Source organism: Pristiophorus japonicus, chromosome 12 (genome assembly GCF_044704955.1).
Source record: "Pristiophorus japonicus isolate sPriJap1 chromosome 12, sPriJap1.hap1, whole genome shotgun sequence".
Lineage (NCBI taxonomy): Eukaryota > Metazoa > Chordata > Chondrichthyes > Pristiophoridae > Pristiophorus > Pristiophorus japonicus.
This window is the reverse complement of record NC_091988.1, coordinates 22,333,848-22,356,660: the sequence shown is the minus strand read 5'-3', so window position 1 is coordinate 22,356,660 and position 22,813 is coordinate 22,333,848. Positions and strand designations below refer to the sequence as shown.

At 44.3% G+C, this 22,813-nt stretch overlaps 1 protein-coding gene across 1 annotated transcript in view; it reads right to left on the bottom strand.

Annotated features, from left to right (window-relative positions):
- Positions 1-22,813, bottom strand: part of adamts9 (ADAM metallopeptidase with thrombospondin type 1 motif, 9) — a 462,662-nt gene that overhangs the window by 48,283 nt on the left and 391,566 nt on the right. The window contains exon 37 of the mRNA XM_070895215.1: positions 3,150-3,241. Coding sequence (XP_070751316.1) covers positions 3,150-3,241 — 92 coding nt within the window. The remainder of the gene's footprint in view (positions 1-3,149; positions 3,242-22,813) is intronic.

Here is a 22,813-nt window from a genome sequence, read left to right as displayed (position 1 = left end):
ACCATCTCAGGACTACTAGTGATGTGCAATAAATGCTGCCCTTGTCATCAATGCCTACATCCCAAAAATGAATAAAAATTTGTGTGAGTTCTTGTATTGTGCATGCAAGAATGTCACGCTCTTGTGCTCTGGCTAATTTGTATATTATAAAATGTCTTCTTTTCCTTTGGATCTTCCAGAACAAACTTTTAGCATTGCTTCCCTCCAAACCTCCAGTTCGGGGAGTTCAATTTAAAAGACCTGAAAATAAATCTAGTATAGGCTGTCTCTCAGGCTATTTCTTTCTTTTCTCTATCCCCAGCATTATTTGGACTTCCCTTATGTGGTTGTATTAATATTTGTTTCTTGCTCTAGTTCTGGTCATTCCTTATAATGGGCCCAAGTTCCACACGCGCCTAGAACGGCGCAGTCCCGACCTGGACGCCCGTTTTTCGCGCCACAAAGTGCGCCTAAAAAAATCCTCCGTATTCTCCACCTACCTGCAGGTCCTCTGGCCCTCGGCGCAGCCAGCACGAGCTGTGGGGGGGCGGAGCCAGGTCCCTGCGCTGAAACAGTGCCGGGACCTCTGCACATGCGCGATACAGTGGGCACACAAGTGCAGTAGCTCCAGGCGCCGAACTGTGTGGGAGGGGCCTGAAGCACGCAGCCCCTAGCCCTGGCCAAATGGCCTCACTGGGGCTGCATGAATAAGGCTCCTCCCACGGCCAGCTCCTGCTTCCCCCCCCCCCCCCCCCCCCAGACCAGACCCGACACCCGCTCCCCGCGCCTCCAGACCAGACCCGACACCCGCTCCCCGCGCCTCCAGACCAGACCCGACACCCGCTCCCCGCACCCCCCTGAATCCGGACCAGACCTGACACCCGCTCCCCGCCACCCCCTGCCTCTGGACCAGACCCGACACCCGCTCCCCCCCCCCGACCAGGGCTCCTGTTCCCGCTCCCCGCCTCCCCGACTGGACCCGACCCGCGCTCCTGTTCCCGCTCCGCCCCCCCGACTGGACCCGACCTGACCCGACCCGCGCTCCCGCCCCCCGACCCGACCCGACTCCCGCTCCCGGACTGGATCCGACCTGACCTCCCCCTCTCCCCCTCCCCTCCCCATCCCTCCCCCTCTCTCTCTCCCTCCCCCCCTCTCTCTCCCTCCCCCCCCCCGACCCGAACCTCCCCGACCCGACCCAACCCAACGCCACCTACCTGTAAATCTGGTGCTGGGGACGGGGCCTGAAGCACTTTCACACAGGTAGGAAGATGGTTTATTTAATCTTTTCTTTGCTTATAAATGTTTATTCAGGTTGGATTTATTTGTATAATATTTGTATAAATATAAATAAGGATTTATTATAGAATTTAATTACTTCCCTTCCCCCCCCCCCTCCCCCCCCCACCTCGTTCTGGACGCCTAATTTGTAACCTGCGCCTGATTTTTTAATGTGTAGAACAGGTTTTTTTCAGTTCTACAAAAATCTTCACTTGCTCCATTCTACTTTAATTTGGAGTATGTTTTCACTGTGGAAACTTTCAAATCAGGCCGGACACGCCCCCTTTTGAAGAAAAAATTCTGTTCCAAAGTAGAACTGTTCTACCTGACTAGAACTGCAGAAAAAAAATTGTGGAGAATTGCGATTTCTAAGATAGTCCGTTCTCCACCAGTTGCTCCTAAAAATCAGGCGCAAATCATGTGGAAACTTGGGCCCAATATATTTATATGGCTAGCTCTCATCTTTCTCCTGCCTTGTATGATTGGATTTTTCTCATTTAGGTTATGCACCCTTGTTCTTTACTCTGGGGGTGGAGGAATCTAGAACAAAGGGGCAAAACCTTAAAATTAGACTTAGGCAATTTAGGGGTGATATCAGGAAGCACTTCTTCACACAAAGGGTAGTGGAAATCTGGAACTCTCTTCCCCAAAAAGCTCAAGTGGCTGAATGGCCTACTCCTCTTCCTATGTTCCTAGTGAAATCTCACATGAACTGCCATATAGAACAGACAAAAATGATTTATCTATGCAACATCAAGGCCACTCATGATGGCAGAAATACAATCTGATTAGCCTGTAGTGTCAGGAAGATTTATATCAATTAAATCTGAGCCTTAATGAATATATTGTAATAAAGGAAGAAATAATCTTGGAAATATCTGCTTTGCTGTTGAAAATACTTTGTGGAAATGAGCAAAATGTACAGTTCTCTTTGTGCACCAATTACATTTCCTGGGTAGGACATGAAGAGCGTTCTATCGTCAGTTGTAGGTCATTTTACACTTTCATATCTTGTTTTAATGTGGGTAGGTGGGTGCATAGGAACACTGTACAAATGTACATAATAACCAATAAGAAGAAAGTAAATTATATTGTTGCTGCAAAATTAAATGGTTTGCTTAAAAAATAAAAGAAAGTTTCAATTATCATTATATTCTATTAAAAGGAAGTTTAATTAATTTTGTGATCGTGATAATGTGTTCTTACAAAATATTTGACTCCTGATCAAGTATCATATTACAAAGATATCCTGATATTCCAAAGATTGAATTAAATCCTTAATGAAATGTTAATAAAACACCTCTTCTAACTTAACATGTATTTTACAATTATTAATATACCTACAGGGAAATAACTGGGGAATATGCTACCTGTATAACAAAACAGGATCAAAAAGCAGTTTAGCAAATGGACCAGAATTCTTCAGAAAATATTTTGCTAGCACTAGATTAGTGCTTTAAATTATTAATGCATATTTTCTGTTCATTTTCAAATACAAATATGGACATCTTGTCTATAATGCACAGCCAGCACGTTAGCTGCTGACATTATAGCCCTGTAAATTACACTCATGTCAGAACAATCAGATTATTTTTCTGTAATTTGGTAAATTCCACTTCAACTGCTAAATTATAATTCACACCACGATCAATTGTTGCACTTTAAATATGTAACCAAATCATTCACAAAAATAGACAATGATAGAGAATAAATTGAAGACATGGCCCTCATTAATTCTGGTTTGTACATGTGTGCATGGTACAAGACTTTTGTGTATATATTGTAATTCACGCTGCATTTATTTTTCTGTTTTCTGATTTGTTGCTTTTTTAATGTACATTTTGTGACTTTTTATAATATTACCATATTAAGTAGCTAAATAACTAAGTTACCTGTGGACATCTGGCAGCACTGTAACAATCTCCAGCTGTGGCAAATGGAACTGATCGTCCTTCAAGCGTTTGTGCAAAGTACAAGTCCGTTGCTATAAAGATGACAATGAGTCATTGAAAATATGCAAAATAGTCAAAATGAAGAGACAATATACAATAGCAATATAGATTATTGTAATTTTGAACAAATTATACCATATTTATTCAAAATGGAATTACATTTTTCAAGTTACTAAATGACATTATCTTTTCTGTCTTAGATAAATGATAGATTAAATTAATCTTCCCGTGATAGCAACTGGAAGTGGCACAAATATTATCATCAGCAGGATTATTAGGAATGATTTAGTTAAATGAGTCATTTTTGTGCATTTCAACACTTTCAAATGGTGCTAGCCTCAGAATTAGTTTTATAGGAGCACAGAAACAGGAGTAGTCCATTCAGCCCCTCGAGCCTGTTCCACTATTCAGTGAGATCAGGGCTGATCTGCGATTCAGCTCCAGATACCTACCTTTGGCCCATATCACTTAATATATTTGGTTAACAAAAGGCTATCGGTCTCAAATTTAAAATTAACAATTGATCCAGCATCAATTACCGTTTGCGGAAGAGAGTTCTAAACTTCTACCACCCTTTGGGCCCAAATTTGGCCCCAAATTTGGCCCTCCCGTTTTTCCTACGATCCAAATGGCGGCAAACATAGAAAAGACCAAAAAAGATGTCCCCGGATTCTGGCCCCTCGGCCGACTCTCCCGGGGCTTGGTGCAGCGTGGCGAGTCCATTGGGGGGTGGAGCTAGGGCCCTGCGCCTAAAAGAGTGCTGGCAGCTGTCCGCATGCGCAGTGGAGCGTTCACACATGCGCAGTAGCTCCTCCCATGATTGTGATGATGCGTGCCTGCAGCGTGGGACCCAACGCGTCCCGCCCCTATCCCGGGCCGAGTGGCCTGCCTCACAGGCCGGCCACTGCCTTCCCGTGCTGAGGGCTACAAGAAACAGGTTGGTGCGGGGAGACTTTTGATTGGCGGGCGGGGAGGAAAGAGTTGTGTTCGGCGGGGGAAGGAGGAGAGTTTTGATCCACGGGGAGGGGAGAGGAGTTTTGATCCGGGTAGGGAGGAGAGAGGAGAATTTTGATGGGGGGGAGCGGGTGGCGGGGGGAGGTGGAGAGTTTTGATCCAGGGGGAAAGGAGAGAGTAGAGTTTTGATGGGGGGAGAAGAGAGGAGAGTTTTGATGGGGGGAGGAGAGGGGGAGGAGAGGGTGTGATAACTGTGTAGCCAGTAATTTTAATGAGCTTACTCAAGACTTTCCTTAACCCTGTTGATGAAAATACTTTCCTACGAGCAGGAGGTACTTCTATTTTTTATTTGGATATTTTGAAAAAATTATGTAAATATGTTTTGTCTCTTTACTTCTTTTATTTTTGTAGTTTAAGCTTCCATGAATGTTTCTGTTGTATAGTAAATTAACTTTGCGAAGTTTGTCAGTCCTGTATAGCTGTTTGATCCTATTCACATTCTTTAGTCATGTTATTAAGTACCTACCTGCGCTGATTTCTTAACTCTCTGCAAGGGTTTTCTGTGCGGCCACAAGTGGCCACATACGCCGGCCTAAGTTAGTTTGAAGCAACTATTAGCTGTCCAAACTGGCTTAAATGACCAAAACGGGCGTAGGTGGCTGGTAACGCCCCCTTTTGAAAAAAAAAACGAAACTCAAAAAAATCCTAACTAACTCACTCACACTGGCGCAAATTAAATTTGTAGAATGGGGATTTTTAAGATACTCCAGAAAAATCAAGTTGCTCCAGAAAAAATGGAGCAACTCCTGGGCAAATTTGGGCCCTTTGTGTGTAGAAATGTTTCCTCATTTCACTCCTGAAAGGTCTGGCTCTAATCTTTAGACCATGACCCCTAGTCCTAGAATCGCCAACCAGCAGAAATAATTTCTCTCTATCTACCCTATCTATTCCCCTTAATATCTTGGAAACTTCGATCAGATCACCCCTTAACCTTCTAACTTCTAGGGACTACAACCCTAATCTGTGTAATTTCTCCTCGTTACTTAACCTTTGAAATCCAGGTATCATTCTGGTAAACCTACGCTGCACTCCCTCCAAGGCCAATATATCCTTCCTAAGCTGTGGTGCCCAGAACTGCTCACAGTACTCCAGATGTGGTCTAACCAGGGTTTTGTATAACTTCCTGACCCTTGTATTCTCGTCGCCTCAATATAAAAGGCAGCATTCCATTAGCCTTTTTGATTATTTTCTCTACCTGTTCATGACATTTCAATGATCTATGCACCTGGACCCCCAAGTCTCTTTGGACCGCCACTGTTTTTAGCTTTTTACCTGAAAGCACTGACTCATGTTGTGGTACAGTTGCGCAGGTGCTCTTAGCATTTTGGCACCTCACCTCAAGTGGCCATTCTTCATGTGTGAATGTAGACAGAACAGAATTTTCCTATACTTTTCCACCCAATTTTGTGTAGTTCCAGGGTGTATAAAGTAGGCAAATGGGGTGGGGAGGCTGCCTACCAAGCCCCTACAAATGGCCACACTCTTTTTCCTCCCGTCAACTTATGGGTATACTGCTCCGGCTACAGTTTTCCCACATATTTAAATAAAGGTGAGTGGATGGGGTTTACTGCTCCTCCTTTTCTGCCTCTTCTCACCAATCTGAAGGAATACATTTGGGGAAAAATGTGTTAGAATTCTGTGACAGTGGAAGACAGGTCCAGTAACTTCAAAGGTTAACTTTGCAAATGATGGCATAGTTTAGCAGACTTTTGCTTCTTTCTGCCCTTTTAACCAATAAGAAATCTTTGCGAATCAAATTTTGGCCGACCTCTCTGCCTTTAAATTTTGGCAGGACCATTTCAGCTGCTGCAGCAAGTGATGTGCTGTTCACATGGTTTTCCTCCCTCATAGCCAGGGGTTCCCAAGGATCAGTAGTTACACTGCTAGGAGTCATCCCTATCATCATCATCATAGGCAGTCCCTTGGAATCGAGGAAGACTTGCTTCCACTCCTGAAATGAGTTCTTTGGTGGCTGAACAGTCCAATACGAGAGCCACAGACTCTGTCACAGGTGGGACAGATAGTCGTTGAGGGAAGGGGTGGGTGGGACTGGTTTGCTGCACGCTCTTTCCGCTGCCTGCGCTTGATTTCTGCATGCTCTCGGCAATGAGACTTGAGCTGCTCAGCTACCTCCCGGATGCACTTTTTCCACTTATGGCAGTCTTTGGCCAGGGACTCCCAGGTGTCAGAGGGGACATCGAATGTTGGAGCATATGCACTGATGATTGTGGCGCACTGGTTCCGGGATAGGGTGAGTCGTAGAATCATGAGGCGTTCGTTAGGCCCACAGGGGGAGTCTTTGAGGCGGTCAACCAGCTTGTTTTTGATGGTGAAGCCGACTCCGTGGAGGTGGCGTTCTCCCTCTGGTTTCCCTTTCCAGAAGAAGGTGTAACCTCCACCTTGTTCCTTGAGCTGGCCTTCCCCTGTCTGCTGGGTCTCACTTAGGGCGGCGATGTCGATATCAAAGCATCTAAGTTCCTGGGCAACTATGGCGGTGTGGCGTTCCGGCCTGTCACTGTTGGGGTTGTCCATGAGGGTCCTGATGTTCCAGGTCCTGAACTTCATGGTAACGGAGTGGAAGATGGCTGTGTGTGAGTTCTTTTAATGTGGGGTGGTCATTGCACACCGGCTACCACACGGGCTTAGGTGAGCAAGGTCTTGATCAAGTGGCAAGGGGGTTCAGGACGACTGGACACCAGGCACTGCTATATGGGCCTAGTTGCCTATGGCGAGATGTTGGCCGCAGGCTCGGCGCTGGGTAGCGCCTTTGGTAGTAGGTGGTCCGAGGTCTGGTTGGGGGCAGGCATTTGGAGGGTCAGTGGTCCACTGGGGTTCAGGGTTCACAGCCATGGTACTCACCACGTGTTGGAGGAGGAGAAGAGGCCAGGTCGCCAGTGGGGAAGGAGAGCTCCAGTCGTCGCTGAAGGAGGAGGGGAGGCCAGTCGCCGACGTAGGAGAGGGGGACCCAGTCGTCATTGAGGAGGAGGTTACCTGTCACCACAGGAGGTCCAGCTGTTGTGGAGAAGAGGCCCATCTGCCCAGGAGCCATCCCTAAAAGCCTAACTGACTCAACAGGAGTGCTGGTTGGAAACTCAGGTAAAGATTCAGCACACACACAGGCCTGCGAGTGTGGGATTGGAGACAGGTCAGGATCCCGCTCTGAACCCACTGCCGTGTGAGTTTCTGACCTGTCAGATCTGCAGCAGTCCCGACAGCAAGTCGCGGGACAGATAATTAACATAATTAAAAGGTATTTAAATGCTAGTTAAGAGGCTTAAGAGCAGGCACTTACAATTTTACCACGGTTTGCTGTGCCTCGGGTTTCATGCCAGGTAAGTGGAGTTGGATTCTCAGTGACTGTCCATCACTTTGGCTAGTTGACAGCTGCAGAAGTATAAAACTATCATTTCACAGCTGTTCACTTTCCAATTTCAGAAGCTGAAGCCATCATGTTTTGGAAGAAACTTTTGAGCTGTGTACACTTTGAAAGTGTTTGCAGTGAACTCTCTATTCGCTGTCACCTCCTTGGAGCAACCTCTCTCACCATTGACAGATCGCTTCTGTCATCTCAACCTCATCTGCCATCTATTCCAGCAGCATCGGTGCCCTTGAAAAAATCTCACCCTGGTCCTTAGATGGCCTAACCATATGTAAGAATTCCGTGAAAACATCAGCAGCAAAAGCATAAACTTTTGGACTTAAAAGTTTTGGACATTGCTTTAATTTGACTGTTATTGCACAAGGGCAGACAGCCTGATGTGGGACAGGTCCAAACCTGTCCCACAAGAATACACATCAGGTGGGCAGGAATCAATGGCTGAAATGGCAGGAAGATAGTTGATGGATGGGCCCTTTGTCATGTAATCAGTGAGAGATCAAGAAGACTGGTCGGTGCTCAGGACACAAATGAAGTTTTTCGACCACCCAGACCTGTTGGAGCCTTATCAAGAAAACAGCCCAGTAACACAGGAACAGGCCTAAGACATGATTTTGCTCTTTCAGTAGTACTGCCTCAGGTGAAGGACAGTTGAACTTTTGGCGTGAGAAGAAGCATTTTTGCAGGTTTCGGCTGCCATCTCTCTCTCTCTCTCTCCTATGCTTACTTGCTTCGTTCAAGCATAAGGACTGAGCATTCCGTCTGGGACGGAGAGAAGAAACCTCATCCATGAGCAAAGAGAGCCTTGCTATTTTGACTGGGAAGCTGACCTTGAGACTGGACTTGAATACCACAGATTGGTACAGAACCAGAAGATACGCCTCATCAGGAGAAGCAGCGAGTAAGCCAAAGGGGTAATTGGTGAGCATTTATCCCAGCCCACGCATCTTTAAGACCACTGCCCAAGTGTCGTGTGTCCCAACCAAGCCTTAGCGGTTTAGTGGGGAGGTTTTTCTGCAAGGATCGTAAGCGTACGCACAATCTCTTGGACAGATTCGGTGGTGCACTTTTGAATCCAAGCAGGGGTGTTTTAGTCTTGGGTACTTCGCGTTAGGAGCCTGTTTAGATGGGCCAGGGTTGTGTGTTTTACTATGTTTGTTTTACACCACAAGGGTGTGTTTTACTGGGTGCAGGTGTGTGCTTTAACTTGAATAAAAGCATTGTGACGGTTGAGACCGAAAGATTTGGCTATAACTGTGTATTTCTGTTCACCACTATAATTCCGGTGTCTAGAACTGTTGTAAGGGGGGTGATTCAAAACCACCAAGGGCAAAACCGCTTACAAATGGCTGCATTTGCTTCACTTCACGCTGTGCACCTTGACTGTCACATAATGCGCCAGGTTGGCACCACCCTATACCAGCTCCATAAAGCATCCATGCAACGTCCAACCCATTCCTTTCACACTCATCACCATTGTGGGGGGTACCCTTATGTCTGACCATTCACTACAATTCACTAAGCCACTTCCAAAGCAGTCCACAAATCTGTCCAAGAACGCCAAGTGCTGAAAATAAAGATTTCAATGTTTGACAACACATCAACATTAACTATACATGAACATTGGCTAATGAACTTAAGTGGCTACCCTTTTATGTTCTTAGTTGGTATGATTGGACGAGGATGAGTGTGAGGGATGGCTAGTGAGATGGGGAACTGATAATGTAGATAGTGAGACAGAGAGAGAGGGATGTGTGGAGTGCAAGGTAAGTTGGTGTGAGTAAGGATGTGCAGGAGTAGAGTAGGGAAGGCAGAGTGATGGGGATGTGATGAGTGGCACAGCAGGATGAGGTTGAGTGTGGCTTTGCAGTAACGTTTCGTGATCTATTGAGATCATTGAAAGGTTTGCGCCACAGCAGCCTGGTCCTCCTCGTCCACCTGACAACATCCCTGCATGTGCCCTCCTGTGCAATGTGCAACCAGGCTTTGTTGGTGTGCTGGGGAGGTTCCTTCCGCCCATTGGAAGGGAAGAAGACATCCGGAAGTGCTGTGACCCCCTCCATAAGCATCTAGAGGGAGTCATGGGAGAGCCTGGGTACAGCCGTGCACCTCTGTGCAGTGCTTGTCAGTGTTTGCAGCACTTCAATGCTGCAAACAAGCTCTATCATCGGAAGATTCGGGACCGCGAGCATGCTCGAGCTCGGAGCGGGCTTCCCAGTCGGGCGCATCGATCCCACCGTGTGTGGTGAAATCTCTGCCCCAATTTGCAATACGCTGACCTCTAAACTCTCTCTAAACCATAATCCTTTCAAGCAAGATTCTGCACTGGAATCTTCACCTTACAAAATCTACCACATAATACCAGAGGACTAAGGTGCTACACCAATAGATGGCTGCAGACTGTACCTTTTAAGATGTTTATATTAAGATCTACAGCAGATTCATATATACCAGTGTGTTTAGTATTCTGAACTAGCTTCTCTATTCATAAACAAAAAGACAAATTTATTGCTGCTTAGCCCGAAATTCTCCAGAATATTTCCTTTACTTTAAATATTTTAATTAAATTAAGTAATACAGATGACTGGTTTTTAATTTATCTCGGCCTCAAATACGTCGGAAATATGTCTTCTCTGTATACTTTTATGATAGCCAAGTCAGTTATTGAAAATGACCCTTTAAGTTTCTTTTGCCATAAATCAAATGTTTCAGAGGATGTTCGATAACCATCTCATCAATTTTCCATCTATTTTTGTTGTTTGTTCCTTATTATATATTTGGAAATATCTGAGTTTATGTAAGGATGTTAAACTAACAGAGAGATTCTGCTCCACTATCTGATATGGGGTCCCATTAGGGATACATGAAACTCTCAACATTTGTTTTCCAGAATCAAGAATACCACATATGTCTGGCACATATAACTCCATGTTATGAGGTTTTGGTACTTCAATGCGTTTTATAAAATGCATATCATCGAGTCATATTGTAAGATTTTATTATTCTTGTTATTTTCCTAGAAACTTAAAAAGATGTCATCACAGTTGGCTGAACTATTTTCTGTGATTGAAAATACTTAGGATTATGGTTCACCATAATGAGAGAAAATCATGATAATTTCCTTCAAATCCTTTTTATTAATATCATGCAATCAAATAGTTTAGCGAAGAGAAACATTCCAAAACACTTCACAGAGGTAAGGAAAAATAAATGCCCAGCACCAAGGAGATATTAGGAGGGATAACCAAAAGCTTGGCCAAAGAGCTGGGTATTACCAAGGGCCTTAACAGAATTAAGGGAGGTGGAAAGTTGAGGATGTTTGGAGAGGGAATTCCAAAGCATGGTGCCAGACAGCTGAATACAGAGCTATCCATGGAAGAGCGAATGGAGAGGAGATACACAAGAAGCTGGAATTAGAGTAACAGAGAGATTGGTGTGTGTGTGTGTGTGTGCGTGTGTTTGGGGGGGGGGGGGAAGGGGTGGGGGGGAGGGGGGGTGATTGTAGCATTGGAGAAGGTTACAGCCATTTGGAGGGATGAGACTGTCATGTATGTAACCACAATGTAACATCACTGTATTACTGTATACACTCAACCTAGATGCACATCTTGACCACAAGGGGTGAACTTGTGGGAGACACTCCTTACCTGATCACACAGGTATAAAAAGGGAGGTCCCACGCAGGGTTATCGTCTTCGGAGTCCTGTGAATAAAGAGTTAAGGTCACAGAGTGACCTTGTCCCCAGAATGTGCCTCGTGTGGTTTCATACTGTGGAGTAAGGACTTTACAGAGACCATTGAACAATTTAAACACAGGGATGAGAATTGGGGGAATGGGAGCCAATGTAGATCAGAGAGAACAGGGATGATGAGCACATGGGACAGTATGCAGGCAGCAGAGATTTGCATGCACTACAGTTTACAGAGGGTGGACGATTGGAGACTGGACAGGAAAGAATTGGAGTAACTCATTCTGGAAGCGACAAAGGCATGAATGAGGGCTTCAGTGGAAAGTGGACTGAGGTAGAGGCGCAGGTGGGCAATATTATAGAGGTGGAAGTAGTTTGTCTTTGTAATGGAAGGGCTATGTTGACTGAAGCTCAGCTTGAGGTTAAATAGGACGCAGAGTTTGTGAACAGTCTGAGATAGTGGCTAGGGGGAGGGGGGTGGAGTTGGCAAGGATATGGAATTGTTCTGGCAGGGGGAAAAGGGGATGACTTTGGTCTTCCCAATGTTTAGCTGCAGGAAAATTCTGCTCATTCAAAACTCAGAGATGAAATTGACATGGTTATTCAAAGTAAAACATTGTCAAGTAAATATCTCCAGGGAGATTTAAGAGGATGGGGAAAATACTTCAAGATAAAATGGTTAACTTTAATTGACAGATTCAGTCAGATATCTGATTGGGCATTAGTTAATATACTACATCTTGACCTCCTCTCTTTTTTAAATTTATTCATTCATGGGATGTGGACGTCGCTGACAAGGCCAGCATTTATTGCCCATCCCTAATTGACTGCTCTTCAGAAGGTGGTAGTGAGTTTCCTTCTTGAACCACTGCAGTCCGTGCGGCAAAGGTAATCCCACAGTGCTGTTTGGTAGGGAGTTCTAGGAATTTGACCAAGTAACAATGAAGGAATGATGATATATTTCCAAATCAGGCTGCTGTGAGACTTGGAGAGGAACTTGCAGGTGGAGGTGTTTCATAGAAACATAGAAACATAGAAAATAGGTGCAGGAGTAGGCCATTCGGCCCTTCGAGCCTGCACCGCCATTCAATGAGTTCATGGCTGAACATGCAACTTCAGTACCCCATTCCTGCTTTCTCGCCATACCCCTTGATCCTCCTAGTAGTAAGGACTACATCTAACTCCTTTTTGAATATATTTAGTGAATTGGCCTCAATAACTTTCTGTGGTAGAGAATTCCACAGGTTCACCACTCTCTGGGTGAAGAAGTTTCTCCTCATCTCGGTCCTAAATGGCTTACTCCTTATCCTTAGACTGTGACCCCTGGTTCTGGACTTCCCCAACATTGGGAACATTCTTCCTGCATCTAACCTGTCTAAACCCATCAGAATTTTAAACGTTTCTATGAGATCTCCTCTCATTCTTCTGAACTCCAGTGAATACAAGCCCAGTTGATCCAATCTTTCTTGATATGTCAGTCCCGCCATCCCGGGAATCAGTCTGGTGAACCTTCGCTGCACTCCCTCAATAGCAAGAATGTCCTTCCTCAAGTTAGGAGACCAAAACTGTACACAATACTCCAGGTGTGGCATCACCAAGGCCCTGTACAACTGTAGTAACACCTCACTGCCCCTGTACTCAAATCCCCTTGCTATGAAGGCCAACATGCCATTTTCTTTCTTAACCGCCTGCTGTACCTGCATGCCAACCTTCAATGACTGATGTACCATGACACCCAGATCTCGTTTGCACCTCCCCTTTTCCTAATCTGTCACCATTCAGATAATAGTCTGTCTCTCTGTTTTTACAACCAAAGTGGATAACCTCACATTTATCCACATTATACTTCATCTGCCATGCATTTGCCCACTCACCTAACATATCCAAGTCACTCTGCAGCCTCATAGCATCCTCCTCGCAGCTCACACTGCCACCCAACTTAGTGTCTTCCGCAAATTTGGAGATACTACATTTAATCCCCTCGTCTAAATCATTAATGTACAATGTAAACAGCTGGTGCCCCAGCAAAGAACCTTGCGGTACCCCACTAGTCACTGCCTGCCATTCTGAAAAGTACCCATTTACTCCTACTCTTTGCTTCCTGTCTGCCAACCAGTTCTCAATCCACGTCAGCACACTACCCCCAATCCCATGTGCTTTAACTTTGCACATTAATCTGTTGTGTGGGACCTTGTCAAAAGCCTTCTGAATGTCCAAATATACCACATCAACTGGTTCTCCCTTGTCCACTCTACTGGAAACATCCTCAAAAAATTCCAGACTGTTTGTCAAGCATGATTTCCCTTTCACAAATCCATGCTGACCTGGACTTATCATGTCACCTCTTTCCAAATGCGCTGTTATGACATCCTTAATAATTGATTCCATCATTTTACCCACGACCGATGTCAGGCTGACCGGTCTATAATTCCCTGTTTTCTCTCTCCCTCCTTTTTAAAAAAGTGGGGTTACATTGGCTACCCTCCACTCCATAGGAACTGATCCAGAGTCTATGGAATGTTGGAAAATGACTGACAATGCATCCACTATTTCCAAGGCCACCTCCTTAAATACTCTGGGATGCAGACCATCAGGCCCTGGGGATTTATCGGCCTTCAATCCCATCAATTTCCCCAACACAATTTCCCGACTAATATGGATTTCCCTCAGTTCCTCCTTCTTACGAGACCCTCTGACCCCTTTTATATCCGGAAGGTTGTTTGTGTCCTCCTTAGTGAATGCCGAACCAAAGTATTTGTTCAATTGGTCTGCCATTTCTTTGTTCCCAGTTATGACTTCCCCTTTCTGACTGCAGGGGACCTATGTTTGTCTTTACTAACCTTTTTCTCTTTACATATCTATAGAAGCTTTTCCATTTTAATGTTCCCTGCAAGCTTCCTCTTGTACTCTATTTTCCCTGCCCTAATCAAACCCTTTGTCCTCCTCTGCTGAGTTCTAAATTTCTCCCAGTCCCCAGGTTCACTGCTATTTCTGGCCAATTTGTATGCCACTTCCTTGGCTTCAATACTATCCCTGATTTCCCTTGATAGCCACGGTTGAGCCACCTTCCCTTTTTTATTTTTACGCCAGACAGGGATGTACAATTATTGTAGTTCATCCATGCGGTCTCTAAATGTCTGCCATTGCCCATCCACTGTCAATACCTTAAGTATCATTCGCCAAACTATCCGAGCCAATTCACGTCTCATACCTTCAAAGTTACCCTTCTTTAAGTTCTGGACCATGGTCTCTGAATTAACTGTTTCATTCTCCATCCTAATGTAGAATTCCACCATATTATGGTCACTCTTCCCCAAGGGGCCTCGCACAACGAGATTGATAATTAATCCTCTCTCATTACACAACACCCAGTCTAAGATGGCCTCCCCCCTAGTTGGTTCATGCGCCGGCTGCCCTTGTCCATCGAGGTAAAGGTCGTGGGTTTGGGAGGTGCTACCGAAGAAGACTTGGTGAGTTTCTGCAATGCATTTTGTAGATGGTACACACTGCAGCCACGTTGTGTTGGTGGTGGAGGGAGTAAATGTTTAAGGTGGTGGATGAGGTGCCGATCAAGCGACTGCATGTCCTGGATGGTGTCCTGCTTCTTGAGTGTTGTTGGAGCTGCACTCATCCAGGCAAGTGGAGAGAATTCCATCAAACTCCTGACTTGTGCCTTGTAGATGGTGGAAAGGCTTTGGGGAGTCGGCAAGTTAGTCACTCGCCGCAGAATACCCAGCCTCTGACCTGCTCTTGTAGCCACAGTATTTACATAAGAACATACGGACAGGAGTAGGCCATACGGCCCCTCGAGCCTGCTCCACCATTCAATAAGATCATGGCTGATCTGATCATGGACTCAACTCCACCTCCCTGCCCACTCCCCATAACCCCTTATTGTTTAAGAAACTGTCTATTTCTGTCTTAAATTTATTCAATGTCCCAGCTTCCACAGCTCTCTGAGGCAGCGAATTCCACAAATTTACAACCCTCTGAGAGAAGAAATTTCTCCTCATCTCAGTTTTAAATGGGCGGCCCCTTATTCTAAGATCATGCCCTCTAGTTCTAGTCTCCCCCATCAGTGGAAACATCCTCTCTGCATCCACCTTGTCAAGCCCTCTCATAATCTTATATGTTTTGATAAGATCACCTCTCGTTCTTCTGAATTCTAATGAGTAGAGGCCCAACCTACTCAACCTTTCCTCATAAGTCAATCCCCTCATTTCCGGAATCAACCAAGTGAACCTTCTCTGAACTGCCTCCATAGCAAGTATATCCTTTCGTACATTTGGAAACCAAAACTGCACGCAGTATTCCAGGTGCGGCCTCACCAATACCTTATATAGCTGTAGCAATACTTCCCTGCTTTTATACTCTATCTCCTTTGCAATAAAGGCCAAGATACCATTTGGCCTTTCTGATCACTTGCTGTCCCTGCATACTATCCTTTTGTGTTTCATGAATAAGTACCCCCAGGTCCCACTGTACTACGGCACTTTGCAATCTTTCTCCATTTAAATAATAAATTGCTCTTTGATTTTTTTCTGCCAAAGTGCATGAGCCCACACTTTCCAACATTATACTCCATCTGCCAAATTTTTGCCCACTCACTTAGCCTGTCTATGTCCTTTTGCAGATTGTTTGTGTTCTCCTCACACATTGCTTTTCCTCCCATCTTTGTATCGTCAGCAAACTTGGCTATGTTACACTCAGTCCCTTCTTCCAAGTCGTTAATATAGATTGTAAATAGTTGGGGTCCCAGCACTGATCCCTGCGGCATCTCACTAGTTACTGGTTGCCAACCAGAGAATGAACCATTTATCCCGACTCTCTCTTAGTTAGCCAATTTGCTATCCGTGCTAATATATTACCCCCAACCCTGTGAACTTTAATCTTGTGCAGTAACCTTTTGTGTGGCACCTTGTCAAATGCCTTCTGGAACTCCAAATATACCACATCCACTGGTTCCCCTTTATCCACCCTGTTCGTTACATCCTCGAAGAACTCCGGCAAATTTGTCAAACATGACTTCCTCTTCATAAATCCATGCTGACTCTGCCTGACCGAATTTTGCTTTTCCAAATGTCCTGCTACTGCTTCTTTAATAATGGACTCCAACATTTTCCCAACCACAGATGTTAGACTAACTGGTCTATAGTTTCCTGCTTTTTGTCTGCCTCCTTTTTTAAATAGGGGCGTTACATTTGCAGTTTTCCAATCTGCTGGGGCCTCCACAGAATCCAGGGAATTTTGGTAAATTACAACCAATGCATCCACAATCCCTGCCGTTACTTCTCTTAAGACCCTAGGATGCAAGCCATCGGGTCCAGGAGATTTATCTGCCTTTAGCCCCATTATCTTACTGAGTACTACCTCCTTAGTAATTGTGATTGTGTTAAGTTCCTCCCCCCTCTATAGCCCCTTGACTATCCACTGTCAGAATATTGTTAGTGTCCTCTACTGTAAAGACTGATACAAAATATTTGTTCAGAGTTTCTGCCATCTCTATGTTCCCCATTACTAATTCCCCGGTCTCGTCCTCTAAGGGATTAACATTTACTTTAGCCACTCTTTTCCTTTTTATACACCTATAGAAACTCTTGTTTTCTGTTTTCATATTTTGTGCTAGTTTACTTTCATAGTCTATCTTCCCTTTCTTAATCATTTTTTTAGTCGTTCTTTGCTAGATTTTAAAAGCTTCCCAGTCTTCTGTCCTCCCACTAGTTTTGGCCATTTTGTATGCCCTTGTTTTTAATTGGATACCGTCCTTTATTTCTTTAGTTAGCCACGGATGGCTATCTTTTTTCTTACACCTTTTCCTTCTCACTGGAATATATTTTTCTTGAGAGTTGTGAAATATCTCCTTAAATGTACACCACTGTTCATCAACTGTCCTACACTTTAATCTATTTTCCCAGTCCACTTTACCCAACTCTGCCCTCATATCTTCATAGTCTCCTTTATTTAAGCTTAGTACGCTGGTTAGAGATCCAACTTTCTCACCCTCCATCTGAATTTGAAATTCAATCATGCTATGATCACTCATTCTGAGGGAATCCTTTGTGTGGCTGGTCCAGTTAAATTTCTGGTCAATATCCCTAGGAAGTTGATGGTGGGGGATTCAATAGTGCTAATGCCATTGAATGTCAAGGGGAGGTGGTTAGATGCTGTCTTTAGAACATAAGAAATAGGAGGAATAGGCCATTTGGCCCTTTGAGCCTGCTCCACCATTCAACAAGATCATGACTGATCTTCTACCTCAACTCCACGTTCCCGCACTATTTGTGACTCCAGCCGAGTGTGGTTTGAGCAGATTGTTGGCATATTTTGCTGAGAGTTGAGACTGAGGGAGTTGGGCTGTAGGAGTTAGGATTAGTTTTCGCTTTGTCTATTCCATCTGCTGCTTCTCTTTTTTCTGCTTTCCTTGTAGATTCCTTGGACAAATAAGGATGGTGAGTCCCGGATCCCAGAGGAAAGAAGGACGACGCCAATGTGAGGTGGTTAGACGCTGTCTTTAGAACATAAGAAATAGGAGGAATAGGCCATTTGGCCCTTTGAGCCTGCTCCACCATTCAACAAGATCATGACTGATCTTCTACCTCAACTCCACGTTCCCGCACTATTTGTGACTCCAGTCGAGTGTGGTTTGAGCAGATTGTTGGCATATTTTGCTGAGAGTTGAGACTGAGGGAGTTGGGCTGTAGGAGTTAGGATTAGTTTTCGCTTTGTCTAAGGTATAGTTACAGAGAAATGGTGTCAAAGTGAAGCATCGTGGGACCTTCACTTGCAGTAACTGAGTCCAGGCTTTGTCTCTACAGCAGGAGATTGTTTTCCTAAAGGAGAAGATTGAGCAATTGACATTCTTAGTGGATTTTGATGGCTTCCTGATTGAGACAAAAAGTAAGTCTTTATTGTCCGATATTGATAGCAACAGTTCTCTTATCACTTTGGATTTTCTTATTATTTCAAACAGGTATGCTCCACTTTTTGTGAACACGACACGCAATGAGGTCAGCACCAATGACCTCGAACCTCATTGCTCATATCAGCAGCTTGGAAAAGATAAGGGGAAGGCTGCAAAGCTCAAGAAGATGTCAGTTGAACAGCCAAGGAACAGCAAGAGGCAACGTGCAATCCTCATAGGGGACTCCATTATCAGGCACATAGATAGCACCCTTTGTAGAGGTAAGGCTTTGTCGAGAGCACTTTTCTGTTTTGCAGAGGCCAAGGTAGCTGATCTCCGAGATTGTGTGGATGATATTGTAGTAGGTTTACATATTTGCACTAATGATATTATGGATAGAAGACCATTTGTTTTGCAGGATTCCTGCAAAAGCCTCATTGATGCCCTTCAGCAAAGAGGTGCGAGGGCAGTAGTCTCCAGGCTGTTACAAGTCACATCTAGATCGATGGAGAGGAATAGCCGAATCGTGGGATTCAACATCTGGCTTCGGGACCTCTACAAAAAGAGGAAGCTTCACTTCATCGATAATTGGAAGGTGTTCACTGGACAAGGTAAGTTGTTTAGGAGGGACAGCCTCCATCTTAACTTCGTGGGAGCAAAAAGACTGGCAGAGGGTGTTGAGCATGCTTTCAGAAAGCATTTAAACTAAGTCAGAATGGGGATAGTGCAGATCAGTTCAAAGTTAGTGATAACTACATGGATGCTAAGCATGAAGATGGACCAGGTAGGAAGCAAATAAGAAGTAATAACTTTAAGAAATTTTCAGCTGCATTTGCCACCACAACAGCAGGTAAACCATTGTGCCACTGAATGCCAGGAAAATTAAAATCACCCACCAAACAAAGGTGGCATTTTATATTGATCCTTTAAATTTATTTTATGTAAATGCAAGGAGCGTTAGAAGCAAATTGCTAGAATTGCAATCCCATGCTGTGGTGGAGAATTTAGACATATTGTGTATTTCTGAGACATGACTAGATGACAATGATCGCACAGAAATTCACCTAAAGAGTTACAAGGGTTTCAGAAAGGATAGGGTAGGTCAAAGGGGAGCTGGGGTTGCTATTTTTTTATCAGTGAGAATCTAACCGCTAGAGAGAGAGAGACTTGATATTGCCTCATCAGGCTCAGCTGAAGCTATCTGGGCTCAAGTGGACCAAGCTCACGGGCAGGGATTAATTATTGTTATAGGCCCCCAGGTCAGACACTTGAACGTGATGAGTTATTATGGAAACAGATCACTGATGTTTTTAATATAAAATGCCACCTTTGTTTGGTGGGTGATTTTAATTTTCCTGGCATTCAGATGGTTTACCTGCTGTTGTGGTGGCAAGTGCAGCCAAAAGTGTTTTTGAAAATATACAAGACTGTTTCCTGACTCAACATGTTAATGAAGCAAATATATTGGATCTGGTGTTTAGTAGTGAGCCTGACCTCATATCAGGCCTCCATGTGGGGGAACATTTGGGCAATAGTGATCACAACATTATACGGTTCCAATTGGCTGGTAGAACTAAAGGTTTCTACTTTACCTGCAACTCATACCAGATTTCAGAAGGACAAACTTCTCCGAAATGGCAGATGATTTGGAACAGGTAAATTGGCTAACCCTTCTCAGTGGTGATACAACCGATGTTGAATATACAGATTAAACCTCCCTTATCTGGAACCCTCGGGACCTGGCCTGTTCTGGATAAGATTTTTTTCTGGACGAGGGGTGGTCACTTTAAATTGGATGGTACAGATTCTGAGAAAGGGGATATTGGGGCTGGCAAGCTTGGGGCTGGGAGTACGGCAGAGAGATCATCGGGTGGGGGGGGGCGGGCGATTGTGGGAATCGGCAGCGAGGAAGGACTTCAATTTGTTCATGTCGGAGTTCTGCGCATGCGCCACCCAGTGGCCGGGAATGGTTCTGGACGAGGGGTGGTTCTGGATAAGGGAGGTTCAACCTGTAAATGAAAGGTTTTTAAGAATAAGATTAAAAATGTGGTAAACAAACATGTACCCAAAATCAAAAGAAGGAAATGTGGTAAGAAAAAGCCAAGGTGGCTTACTGGGTATGTACAAAGACAAATAAGATGTAAACAGAAATGTTTCTATAAATTAAAGAAATTTAACACTCAACTAAAGAAAACTAAGGCTGCTATTAGATCAGCAAAAAGACTAATGGAAAAAAGAATTGTAGACAACTGTGGCAGTAATGGGAAGAGCTTTTTTAGTTATGCGAAGAGTCAGAGAACTATCAAAGACTGTATTGGGCCACTGAAGGGTGTTCAACGACAGGTTACAAATGACTTACTGAGTGTGGCGGAAATATTAAATGAGTACTTTGCATCAGTATTCACCCTTGAAGGTGATGCTCAAATATTATAATTTAATAATACTAGTTTTACTACTAGTAACATTAACATTGATAAGCATATTGTTTTAGAAAGAATGAAGATCTTAAAAAATAGAGCAGCCGGGCCGGATGATATCCACCCGAGGGTTCTCCGGGAGATGGGACATGTGCTATGCGAGCCCATGGCCTGTATGTTTAATAGCTCACTGCACTCTGGAATGGTTCCTACAGATTGGAAGGAGGCTAATGTAGTCCCCATTTTTAAAAAAGGTGACAAGGCAGACACGGGTAACTATAGGCTGATCAGTTTAACATCAGTAATAGGGAAGATGCTTGAAAGAATCATAAGGATGCAATATGTGAATACTTGGATAGGGAGGGACATATTAGGGATACCCAACGTGGCTTCATAAAAATGAGGTCATGTCTCACAAATCTAATTGTGTTTTTTGAAGAAGTTACAAAGTTGGTGGATGAGGGAAGCCCAGTAGACACTGTCTACTTAGATTTCCAAAAACCTTTTGACAAGGTACCGTACAAAAGGCTTCTCTATAAGATCGGAGCCGCTGGTATTAGTGGAAATATCTTGAGTTGGATACAGAACTGGCTGGCAGGATGCAGTCAAAGAGTAGTTACAGATGGATTTGGATCTGCTTGGAGACCTGTCACCAGTGGTGTCCTGCAGGGATCAGTGTTGGGACCGTTGCTTTTTACTATTTTTAGCAATGATCTGGATTCAGGGGTTGGCAGCACAATTTACAAATTTGCAGATGATACCAAGATCTGTGCGAGTGCTAGAACTATAGAAGAGGCTCGTCTGATTCAGGCAGATCTTAATGTGTTGGGAGACTGAGCTCATGACTGGAAAATGATATATAATTTTAGATAAGTGCAGTGTTATGCATATGGGCAGGGTAAATGCTCAACATTCATATGCTCTCCAGGGAAGGCATTAAAGATGGTGGAGATAGAAAGAGATTTGGACATTCTAGTGCATACATCCTTAAAGGTACACGAGCAATACCGTGCAGCGATAGCTAAAAAGGGTGTTGAGGTGTATCCATAGGACAATTGAGTATAAGACGAGGCGTATTGTTTTGTCCTTGTACAAGACCTTAGTCAGGTCTCCAGTCATCTTGGATAACCCTTGCCACTGGACCAAGATCTAGCTCTGTCAAGCCCGTGTGGTGGCTGGTGTGCAATGGCCACCCCACGTTAAAAAATTCCACACACAGGCATCTTCCATCCTTCAGGATGTAGTTCAGGACATGGAATATTTGGTCCTTCATTGAAACACTTGTGAACTCATCCCTTTTTTGGCATGGAAGCAAGTCATCCTTGTTTCGAGGGACTGCCTATGATGATGAGGAGTCAGGCTGCACTTGGAATAGTGTATCCAGTTTTGGTCTCCTCACATGATGGATGATATTGAGGCTCTGGAAAGGGTGCAGAAGAGGGCCACAAGACTAATTCCAAGTCTAAAGCATCTTAGTTATCAAGATAGGTTAAAAGAATTGGGGCTCTTTACCTGAGAACAGCGTAGGCTTGGGGGGGATATGATTGAGGTTTATAAGATAATGAAGGGAATAAACAGTGTTCCAGCTGACCATTTATTTCTATTAAATAGGTTAGGCAGGACCAGGGGGCACAAATTTAAGTTGCATAAGGCTAGATCTAGGTCAGATGTCAGGAGATGGTTCTTTTCAAAGAGAATAGTAGACCTCTGGAACAAGCTGCTCTCTCATGTGGTGGATGCTGACTCACTGAATTCCTTCAAGCAAGAGTAGGATTTGTTTCTGGCTGCGGCGGAGATTAACTCTTACAGAAGTTAGGTACTGCAGGGAACTTAATGCCAGAGTGATCTGGACTCATTTTGATCATCTAGATGGGTTGGAGAATTTCCCAGATTTTTTCCCCCAAATTGGCCTGGGTTTTTTTAATCTGTTTTTGTTGCCTCTCCAAGGAGATCACATGGTTTCAGGTGGGGTGGAGTGTATATGTTGTGATACACAAGGTATCGCAATTGTGTGGGACAGGCTCGATGGACCAGATGGTCTTTACCTGTCCGTCAGTGTTCGTATGTTCACATCCCCATATCCCTTAATTCCCTTAGTTTTCAAAAATGTATTGACCTCTGTCTTGAATATACTCAATGAGTGAGCATCCACAGCTTTCTGGGGTAGAGAATTCCAAAGTTTCACAACCTTTTGAGTGAAGAAATTT